The 11813-nt window shown below is 33.6% G+C and overlaps 2 protein-coding genes across 3 annotated transcripts; both read right to left on the reverse strand.

Annotated features, from left to right (window-relative positions):
• Positions 1–5140: 5140 nt before the first annotated feature.
• On the reverse strand, positions 5141–6137 carry LOC129913966 (phosphatidylinositol N-acetylglucosaminyltransferase subunit P). 2 transcript variants are annotated; one of them, XM_055992990.1, is made up of 2 exons: positions 5961–6137; positions 5141–5878 (listed from the first exon to the last, which is right to left on the reverse strand). In XM_055992990.1, the coding sequence occupies exon 2, from the start codon at positions 5612–5614 to the stop codon at positions 5174–5176; it is 441 nt and encodes a 146-aa protein (XP_055848965.1). In that variant the 5' UTR covers positions 5615–5878; positions 5961–6137; the 3' UTR covers positions 5141–5173. The 2 variants fall into 2 exon arrangements, with proteins under 2 accessions (XP_055848965.1, XP_055848956.1); XM_055992981.1 differs by having other exon boundaries at positions 5954–6134.
• On the reverse strand, positions 5626–11345 carry LOC129913631 (uncharacterized). Its single transcript, XM_055992433.1, has 3 exons — positions 7071–11345; positions 5954–6000; positions 5626–5878 (listed from the first exon to the last, which is right to left on the reverse strand). The coding sequence occupies exons 1-3, from the start codon at positions 11343–11345 to the stop codon at positions 5626–5628; spliced, it is 4575 nt and encodes a 1524-aa protein (XP_055848408.1).
• Between the last annotated feature and the right edge of the window lie 468 nt (positions 11346–11813).

Genomic DNA, 11813 nt, shown 5'->3' on the forward strand with positions numbered 1-11813 from the left:
TGGTATTATTTTATTTTTATATGTTCACAGATGCTAATGGGTGAGAATCTTAACAGATATTTGAATTTTTATTTTATTTTTATATATTAACAGATGCTAATGGGTGAGCATTTGATGGTAAAAAGGCTAAGGTGCGAGTTGACTGTCGCTTTTTTCATCATCGTTTGTGATGTTTCAAATGGAAATGGAAATACATTTGTTTATAACAAGTATCGTTGAAATAAAACGATTTTATCGTAATACGTAATGAATCGAGAACGAAGTAGTTTCAATGATAATCGTTTCACACAATAGGACCCCTACAAAACTTGGGCCTTTTTGTGTATGGGTGTTTTCATAAAAAAATTTTTTGAACACCCTAATCAAAAATATTTTTTTTTCATCGATAACACTGGTCAACAAGGTTTTTGCCACAACAACCAAAATATACTTTTCTAGTAGTTTTTGATGTGTTGAACTCGAATCTGAAGTCAGAAAATTGTTATTGGCCTCCGTTTTTTAAATATTACCGTTAGAAAATGTCAAAAAACGTCATTTTGGCTGCTTTCGAGGTTATGTTTTTATGTGGGGTAATACATAATGAATAAATTTGTAACGGTGGCTATAAGAACTGATTTTATTCTTTCAAAAAATGTTTAAATCTTTCCGATATCTCTTTTACTGCCCGAGATATTTAAAATTTAAATAGCGGTCTTTGAATCAGAAACAACACTGGCCAACCAAATTAAACTTTTTTTGCCACAAGAACCAAAATATACAGCCCTATGATGGTAGCCGATCGGAAAAATATCCGATCGGAGAAAAGTTCCGATCGGAAGATTTTTGTATTCACGGTACCCGAATTTGAGGAGAAAAATTGACTTCAAACAACGCACTCACTTGACATCTACCAGTTTGCAAAAATATTTTTTTTATCGTGAAAATAACATTTAACAAAACACTAGAAACACAAAAACATACAATAATAGAAATTACTTGCTCATTACTGTTTTGTGCACTCATTTGTGTGTTTTTGAACAATTTATTTGTTTATTATTCCAATTTTTTTGGTTTTTATATTTTTCGGATAGTATTTCACGTTTGATTTTCTATCGGAAGGAATCGGAAAGAAAAAAAAGCACAAAGCACTACCCGTCGCAAATATTTTGACAGTTCACTGCATAGCATCGCATGTATTTTGAATTTTCAACGCACCTAAGATTTTTTTCGTAAATCTGTCCGATTTTACAGTCGGAAGGGTTAAAATCATATGAAAACTGAAAAAATCGTACAAATCGGATACAAATCTCTTCCGATCGGCTACCATCATAGGGCTGATACTTTTCTGAAGGTTTTTGGGTTGCTGAGCTCGAATCCGCAATCAGAAAAATTTTATTAGCCTTAGTTCTTGAAATATTACCGTTATAAAATGCAAAATAAAGGTTTTTTATAACGGTAATATTTCAAGAACGGAGGCTAATAGAGTTTTTCTGATTGCGGATTCGAGTTCAGTAGCACGATCATCGATAAATTTGTTTCAAATGTGAACCACTCGTTTTTTTTATTCCGCTATGAAAAGTAGAAGAAAATATGTATTTTTTTTTGCGCCACCCTAATGTAACACGGTTTACAAATTTTCCATGTTATTAAAAACAAAAGTAAATATTTTTTGTTTATTAAACAAAACTCATTCTGTGGTCATTTTTTTATTTTTTTTTCTGACGTTTATAAACACTTAGTGACTGCTGAAAATTGTACTACTGCAGGCCTGCAAACATTCTGCAGAATTGTTGTGTTCATTAATGCAGCAAAGCAGAAAGACGATTGTACTAACGCAGATTTCCGACGTTTATGAAAACACCCTATGTGTATTACGAAACGAACGGGAGAAAAAACCAACGAATGTCACGATAGAGGCAATATTTAAATACGAAAATGAGCTTTCAAAGTGCGACCAACTTCACCGATTCGTAAACATTAAAATAAAAAAAAAACTTGATAAAATTATAAATGAGAAAACAAATTAATGCGGGCAGGGCAGTTAACTCAAAACGAAAGTCAGAACGAGAGCTAAAGACACTCAAGTGTCGGATGCAAAATTTTCAAAAATGCATATCCGCTCCGACGGATTACCTCGCTATGGCCGAATTATACCCAATCGGCTAGTGTCGTTCGCTAACAAATTAGTTAATTACAGTGAACTAGTGAATTTAGTACACTTACTTAGTACAATTTAGTTCACTATTAGCAAAGAAGAATTTTGTTTTCTATCCATTTTCTATGTCATTTCAGCAACAAAAACGAATTGTTATTTTCACTAAGATACACTAAACAACGAAACATTGCAATTTTATCAATTGCTACTTGGTAAAAAGTTTTCAATTCCTACCACGTAACGGGTGATAGGCTTTTACTTGAAAAATTGTAAAGTATGAACTTTTTTATCCACATTTTGTCCATATCAAACATAGTTTATACTTACTAATATCCTATTGCTATTATTTCTTATTTTTTAAGCATACGGGCCAACATCGCATAAAGTTTTTTCCTACACATCTGGATTTGGAGAAGAATTTCTTATACGCCTAGTTTTGAGAATAAAGGGTTCAGAAACCAAAGTGCATATGAAATTTCATCCAAGTCCTTACGGAGAAAAAAAAAACAGTTTTTCTGCTCTAACTCAAGATTTAGATGTACCAGTACCATCATTTCTTTTTCAAGTAGGTAGGTACCACTACTCTGATTTCTGAGCACAAATAAGTTTCTGTTAGCAACATTACTTGTTGAACTGTGATCTCCAAAAAAGTAAGTTATAATAAATAATATATTTATTTTTATTAACTAGTTTTTTATTTTGTATGTAAAATGCTTCAATTTTACTAAAATTTGGGTACAGTTTGAAAAATCTAATTTTTTTTTTTAATTTTTAGTAGAATGGACTTATTAAACTAAATTGAACTATAATTAAATTTATAAGTTCAAGTGACCTCAACTCCAAAAATTTATAAAGCGTTTCGCCCAGTTACGACAGTTATAGGTCGTTTCAAATCAAAAGTCCTGACTCAGAGTTTATATTCTCCCTTCCAATAAAATTGAGAACAAATAAACAAAAAACTCAATTTTATTGGCTCATTGCGACAAATCAACTCAAAAATAACAACAAATCATGCTTGTTTGAATGAAAGAAATGCTAGAGAAAAAATAAGCAAACGAAAAATCTGAATTTGTTTATTAATGATTTCTATGGTGACGACTCCAAAATAATTGAAAAATAAAAATAAGATATTTACTGCCCAATTTTACAAATGAAAAGATGTGAATAGAATTTTAAGTTATGAATTGCTATCATATAAACTGGACATTTCTGGTCCATCTTCACAATATTTTCGGCAAAGTTATCCCAACTGCCTTCAAATGATAAATTATTAAATAATTGTATGTTTTTTTGTATTGTCCACGGATATGGAGTGATGCAAGCCCGGGAGACTTGCCTCCGCTTTCTGAGGCTAAACCAGTGAATCTCACAGACGGATGAATTAATTAAAATAGGGATAACAAGAACTGTTCTTCATTATTTTATGGTAATTTTAGAAAAAGTTCAGCTGCCTCATAAATGCTTCCTTTCAGTAAGCGAATGAGTTTTTTTTATTTTTGCTCAATTTTCCATGGGACTTTTGATTTGAAACGACCTATAACAAGTTCAGTAGCGTGATTTGAACTAAATTGATCGATCACTCAAGTGACTAAAGTGCCCAACTCTATAATAACCAACATACCAACCCTCAATTTTTTTAGAATATAAAAATTGAAAGTCGAGTTTGTTGATTTCTTCAGAAAAAAACAACTACATAAATGGGATAAAAAGTGACCAACCGACCAAGTGATCCTTGCCCTTTTGGGGTTCGCCGGGTTGACCTCAGAACTCCTTTCTTACTAAGTAAAAACCTCTCCTGTAGAATGATTCTACTTTGTAATAGCGTTTTCGTTTGGTCGTCCGAGACTCTCCGGAATTCATTCGAACGATTATGAAACTGTTCGTTTGGCGCTCAATGATAGTTCTAATTCTGATAAGAAGAGAAAATCGATTCCGAATTTTGAGACAGAATCAAAACAAGAATCACGCACACATGTTCACACTTAAGACGACAAAGTAATGGGATGTTATTGTTTGTTTTTCATTTCTGAATATTGAGATTTTTACTTGCTCTATAGGGCAAGTAAGTATTGGTTTCGTGTAGAAAAAAAAATCAAGGTTTTAATCAAAACCAACATTACGATGATGGAGAAGATCAAAAAAGTGGTTTTCGTCATGCCGTCCGTCGGTCTGTGCGTCCATCTGTACCTCGAGCTAGGGCCTAAACGGATTGATGGATTTGCTTGAAACTTGGTACAGATGATTTTTACGTAATTCCCTAGACCCATTTTTTTAATATCTCCATTTTAACGCATACCTCCCATATAACGTTTTTGAGGTATTGCAAATTTCTCGAAAACGGCTCTAACGATTTCGATCAAATTGGTGTGCGGAATACTCTTATTGATTCTAACAAAACTGCGTTTTTAGTTTTTCTCAAAAAATGCGGAGAACGATAATATGGCATTGCCGTTTTTCAAAAATTGACATATTTTTTAAGTTCATATATTTCATCAAAGCATTAGTTATTTCATTTAAAATTTACAGAGATCATTAAGTATAAAATGTTAAAAAAAAAACTTTTAAAAACATTTTTGAAAAACAAAATGTTTAATTTAATTTTTAAACTTTTGATTTTTTTTCTACAAAATCTTTAATTTCCAATAGATATTTAAGATAAAGATACTGTGAACTACAAGAGCAAGTACGTGCGACCCAGTCGTGCATTTTATTTACTATTCCAAACTTTAAATTATATTGAAATAAAGTAAAGAAACCAAAAAAAAAACGATAACGTTTTATGGAAAAAACAAATTAAACAAAATAAAACTTTCACCAGGCGTTCGCATTATTTGGCGTTTCACAAATACAAAGAAAACCCAAACTTCAGAATCAAAAAGAAGTATATCCAAGTTTGTTCGTTTGGAATCCCGGATCGGACAGTCCCGGACCGTTCTAAGAATTACCAAACGAAAACGCTATAAGTTGAATACGGTTTAAAATAAAACAACAACAATAAAAAACCCATTTAAATTTATACATTATAAAATAATTTTTTATTTAATTCTTATTATACAATACTCTGGACACATGACTTAAATCAACATCTACAGCAAATGATGTTGATGTACAAAGATTATCATTTTCACTAAACTCATCCTCATCTGCTTCCGAATCGGAATCATTCAAATCATTTCTCTCCTCACATTTACATCCTTTGCTTGTATCTTTGAATGTTAGGGAACTTTCAATATTGGCCGTTTGAGCCATATTAACTGATAAATATAAAAACAAAAAGAAAACAATTCCGCATAGAACAAAAACTGGCAAACTGAATGCAAAATATGTATCAGGAACGAAATAGAAATGTTTGGAGAAGCCAAAAGCTTGATAGGGAAGAACCCAAATAACATACAAAGCAAATAGACTTGTGAAAAATAAATTAAATGAAAATCCGTAAATGGCTCGATGTGGTTCTGGTCCAGGAGTGTTTTTAACCATTGTTCGAAATTTTAGTTGGATGTTGGCTTTTCAGAGAATTCTTTCATAAGATCTGTGATAAGGATAAGTTTATCGTAAAATGAAGAAGCACAAGAACGTAAGGACTTTGGTGTATCGGCTGTGAATTGAGCGTATAGAGTTTTTTCTTCAATGAAGATGTTTTCCTTGGCGCGATGTTCTGAATCTGGATCTGATGAATCTACTTTGAGAACATCCAAAACAATTTGGGCTTTTTCATTCGATTCGAATGGAATATCAATTTTCCTGGAAATAAAAGTGTGCAAATGTTTACAAAAACATTGTTATTTGAAACTGATTTTTTTCGGGAAAGTCACGTACATCTTACAGAAATTATCAACTCCTGGTTTAGTATCAAGGGAATTTTTCTTCATTATATGAATTATAGTTTATTTATTGATTATAATTTAGTTTAAATTACAAAAGTTATTTGTTTAATTAAAAATTATCACGTTCTAAACAAATAAAGTGAATAAAAATATGAGAAGGAAAAAAAAATAACCAATGTCAAATGAGAAATGTCATCGTTCAGGTGTTTAATGTTAAATGAATGCATTTGGGTTCAATTTGAAAATGGCTGCGTTCAGAACACTTTTTTACAGTAGAAGCATATTTTAAAATACAGTACTAAAAATTGCAAATCCATTTTTAAACACATCTAACAAAAAACGGTCTTGCCCCCAAGGAGGGGGGAAGAAAGACCCCTTCTTTTGTTTTAAATGCACTCTATTTGCAATAATAACACAATTGCTATATTTCTATTAATTCTCACTTCAGCACAAGCTTTCCCAACTAGCACAACAGCTTCTATAAATTTAGATCTCGCAGGTTCTGCTTTGTATACAGCTTGTATTGAGCTTGCTTCAGAATTTAATCGCTTATAGAAGTTCGGACTTGTTTAACAACTTCTAATAAGTTGTTTAAATACTCTTAAAGAAACTTAAACGAAGAAAGCTTGTTTTTCGAATAAGCTTGCTTAGTGAATTTATAGAGACTTTACAGAAATTACCAAGTTTTTATTTAATTTTTGGTTTTGATATTGAATAATCTAGCTCGGACACTTTTTGGTTTTGACATTGAATAATTTAGCTCGGACATTTTTTTCTTCGTTTAAGATCCTTATAGAGATTCAAACTTGTATAACGTTCTCCTTTTTCCATGCCCAACAACCTTACTAAAGTTTAAAAGAAGCTAAAATGTAGCTTTTGTAATACCTTAACCGAAGCTGAGATGTTAGTTGGGTTGTGGTATCATTTTTGGTACACATTTTGCACTTAAATTTTAGCTCCCATACAAATTGTCGAAAATTTTTAGCAGAGCTAAAATGTATCAGAATAAACATTGAATTCAAACAAGCTTCGATCTGATATAGGGTGGTGGTTATTTCTTCAAATGTAAGTGTTGTGTTACCCAGGATTCGCCTTAAGTGATATTTTACCGATTTTACACCTGCTTCCCATAATCCACCCATGTGTGGTGCTGCTGGTGGATTAAAGTGCCAATGAATTCCGTCTTCAGCTAACTTCTTTACCATGTATTCGGATGATTGCTTTATTGCATCTTGAAGTTCTTTCTCTAGAATTTTATTAGCTCCAATGAAATTCGAACCACAATCGCTATAGATGTGTTTGCAGTTTCCACGTCTTGCTGCAAACCTTTTGTACGCAGCTATAAAAGATTGACTTGTGAGATCACTAACTGCTTCAAGATGGAGCGCCTTAGTTGTACAGCATATAAATACCGCTATATAACCTTTGTATGTCTTCATTCCTCGGCCCTTAGACATTCTAATTTGAATGGGTCCAGCATAGTCGATCCCAGTGTGACTAAACGGTGGGGATGGAACAACTCTAAATTCGGGAAGATTTCCCATGATTTGTTGCGTGTTTGAGGCTTTGTATCGGCAACAAGTTACACATTTGTTTAGTATTTGCCTTACTCTGTTTTTAGCACTAAGTATCCAATATTTTCTTCGAATAAAGGCAAGTGTTTGAGAGTTTCCTCCATGCAGACATTGCATATGTGCATCTTCTATGATTAGTTTCGTGAAATGACCGTTGTGAGGAAGGATAATTGGATGTCGTTCTTCATATGGGAGACTTGAGTTCTGCAACCTTCCCCCAACTCGGAGGAGTCCAGTATCGTCAATTATAGGGTTCAACATAAGTAACTTGCTTTTCATGGCTATAGGTTCGTTTTTCGTTAGTTTTTTTATTTCTTCTTTAAATTCTGTGTATTGGATTTGTCGCAATACTAGGTAAAGTGTTTCTTTCAACTCTTTGACTGTAATATATTTTTTAAATGTCTGTAATTCTTTAGACCTACAGCTCTTTATAAATCTTCTGCAGTGTGACAGTACTCGTAGACATTGGTTGATTGATGAAAATTGTGTTATTATTGCATTCTCTTGGTAAGAAGAGACATTTGCTAATAACAGGTTTACCGGGTCTTCCTTTTCTTCTGCTGGCTTCTCTAATTTCTTAAGTTGCCATAAGTTTTTATCTAATTTTAACCATGAAGGTCCATACCACCAAAGTTTGTGATTGATTAACTCTGAGGCATTTATACTTCGTGATGCACAATCTGCTGGGTTATCTCCTGTTTTGACATAGTTCCAGTTACTTTGATTAGTTATTCTCTGGATTTTTTGAATTCGATTTCTTTCAAATGCATCGAGTTTACTATTTGACCCTTGTATTCTGCCTAATGTTATCATTGAATCGGTCCAGTAAAAGATGTCTAAATTTTCTATTTCAAGAGTTTTACTCACGTGAACCATCAACTTACTAAGGAGCTCCGCTCCACACAGCTCTAGACGAGGTATCGTAAGTTTTGATTTGATGGGTGCTACTTTCGATTTTCCAGTAAGAAGACAGATATTTGTATCACCACTTCGTGTTGTTATTTTTGAATATACTACGGCACCATATGCTTGTTCTGACGCATCACAAAACCCATGTAATTCTATGGAGGTAACTTGGATTGAGTAATTTATGTATCTTGGTATTTTGATTTGTTCTAGAGCGGAAGCTTCACTTTGGTATTTGATCCATTCTGTTGCAATTGTTTCAGGGACTTCGTCATCCCAGGATACTTTGGACTTCCATAGTTTTTGAATAATTAACTTTGCCCGTAGGGTGACTGGAGTTATCCAACCCAGAGGGTCAAATATTTGAGCTGCTTTTGATAAAATAATTCTTTTTGTTAATTTAGTGGAATCATTTTTAATGCTAACCTTGAAATGGAATGTGTCTGTTGCTGGATTCCAATTAATACCAAGGGTTTTTATAGTGGTCTTTTCTTCATTTTCTACTAGCTCAATTATTCCTAGCTCTCTTTGCTCTAATGGGATGCATCTCAAAAGTTCCTGGTTATTACTCGTCCATTTTCTGAGGTTAAATCCACCTGCTTGCATTAATTCAACTAGTTCTTTCTGAATTGCTCTAGCTTCGTCAATAGTGTGTGCTCCCGTCATAACATCGTCCATATAGAAGTCTTCGTGAACAATCTTAGATGCCTTTGGAAATCTTATCGCTTCATCATCTGCCAATTGACGTATTGTTTTAATGGCAAGGTATGGGGCTGACGACGTCCCATATGTAACTGTTGTTAGTGCATATTCTTTAATCGTTTCATCGGGTGAGAATCTCCATAATATTCTCTGATAATTCATGTCTCTCTCATCAATTTTTATTTGTCGATACATCTTTTCTATGTCTGCTGTAAAGACGTATTTATACTTCCGCCAACGTAGAAGTATGGTTGCTAAATCAGCCTGTAACCTAGGTCCAACTAGCATGTTGTCATTCAGACTTTCTCCATTGTCTGTTTTGGATGAGGCATCAAAGACTACACGGAGCTTTGTAGTAGTGCTGTCTGCTTTTATTACTGCTTGATGTGGCATATAGTATACTTCATCATCAGGATTTGTAATCTGCTCAATCGGTTTCATATGTCCAAGGGTTAAATACTCTCTCATAAATTTTCTGTATTCTTCCCCAACTTTATTATTCTTTTTAAACTTTTTTTCCATTTGTAAAAGTCTAGCCATTGCTCTCTTTTTCGAATCACCTAAAGTTTGTTTATTTGGTTTGAATGGAATTCTTACTGTGTATGTTCCATCGTGATTTCGTCTATGGTTTTCTTTGAATTGTTTTTCGCAGTCATCATTTTCATTCGTTGTTTCTTCTTGGTATGGAGTTTCTTCTATTTCCCAGAAGCGTTTAAGTTGGTTGCTTAGATCAAAGAGTTCAGTTGTAGATATCATTGTTATGATTTGTATGGGATCCTTTGATACTGGTATCTTCCCTGATATGATCCAGCCTAGTTCTGTATTTTGTGCCAATGTACCGTTTTCTGATTTTTTGATTCCATCGCAAATTATCGAGGGATATACATCGGCACCTATGATGACGTCAATTGGTCCAGGCTGGTTGAAGGTTTGATCAGCCAGCAAGTAATTTTTCCACATTGAGAACTTGAAGTAAGAATTGGGAAGTTTATTTGTTAACTTAGGGAGAACATACGCATCAATATTGATTTTGAATGTTGATGAAAATCGAGGTTGGACTTGGATATGAACCTTTCCAAGTGATGTTCCTGCTGATGATGCTCCAAGACCGGATACTTTAACGTAAGCCTTAGATTTCGGGACCGATAACATCTGGGCTGCCTCCTCAGTTATAAATGATGCCTGTGCTCCAGTGTCAATGAGTGCACGCAATATTTCAAATTTACCATTGTATGTGGTTACCTTTATCATTGCAGTGGCTAAAAGAATTTCTTTATTATATTCTGCCAATGCTGTTTGGATGGTTGTATTTCTTGGATTCTTAGAAAGGGCATCATTGTGTAATAAAGTGTGATGATAGCCTTTGCATATGCTGCAGGTTCTGCGACTCTGACAGCTTTCATTCATCGTATGGCTAAGACAATTGCGGCATAGGTTTTGGCGTTTGACGGCTTCTAATTTCTGGTTTGGGTGTAATGCAAGAAATTCATTGCATTTATAAATGCTATGTGCAGTTTTTCTACAATAGCGACATCGGGTTTCAACTTTTGTTACGAAGTTTCGAACAATTTGCCTTGGATGGTTTTTATGTTCTCGTTTCTTGTCACCCAGTGATTCTAACGATTCGAAACGATTCGTTAGAAAGTCATATACTTGTTGTAAAGATGGAACATCCTTCGTGTTTGGTAACGACTGCTCATACAGCCGTAGAGATTCAATATCTAATCTTTGTGTTATATGATATATTATTATTGGTTCCCAGGAAGAGGTGTCAAATCCAAGATTTGACATACCGTATAAGCACTCTTTTGTTGTATCATGCAACTTTTTTAGTTGGGTACTGGATTCTGAATCAACCTTTGGTTGATTTAATAAGGTATGGAGATATGAATTTACTAATCTTCGTTTGTTGGCATATCTCTCGTTTAATAAATCCCATGACACCTTATAGTTGTTGTTACTAACCTCTAAATGTCTTAATAGTTTGGAGGCCTCACCTTTAAGATTATTCTTGAGATACTGCATTTTTTCAACATCTGATAATCTGTTGTTGCAGTGTATCACTTGATTAAAAATATCATGGAATTCAATCCATGTGTTTGATCTGCCATCAAACATTGGTATCTGAACTCTTGGGAGTTTAACCTCATGGTGTGAGGTGGAAGCAGATTCTGGTTTTTTCTTCTCTCTGAGTGACACCATTACTTCCGAATACCTCTTTTTCAACCCTTCAATTTGGGTCAAAAAATTAGCTTTATCGGTTTCGTCATTAAATACCTCGAAAAGCAATATTTCCTCATAGGGTAAAGTCGGGGGATATGGCACCCATTTTTGTTTTTCGTTATTACTTGAGAAATAAAGAAGACATCTATTTCAAACAAAGGCGGATTTATTTTAAAACTATTTCTTAAATACAAAATAGGTAGATAAGTGTAATTCAAAGATAATTTCTTGTTATTTTTTGCAAAAATAAAAAACATTAAAAAAAAACATGATTGAAAAAATGGAGGGTGATATGGCACCTAATCGAGGGTGATATGGCACCCTATTTCTTTTTGATATTTTTTTGTGACACTTGTTGCATGTATTGTTGAAAGACGTACACGAATCATGAGACCAAAAGTGACATTATGATTACTGCCTTATTCCGCACTTTTCTGCCAATCTGAA

This window comes from Episyrphus balteatus, chromosome 1, assembly GCF_945859705.1.
Source record: "Episyrphus balteatus chromosome 1, idEpiBalt1.1, whole genome shotgun sequence".
NCBI lineage: Eukaryota > Metazoa > Arthropoda > Insecta > Diptera > Syrphidae > Episyrphus > Episyrphus balteatus.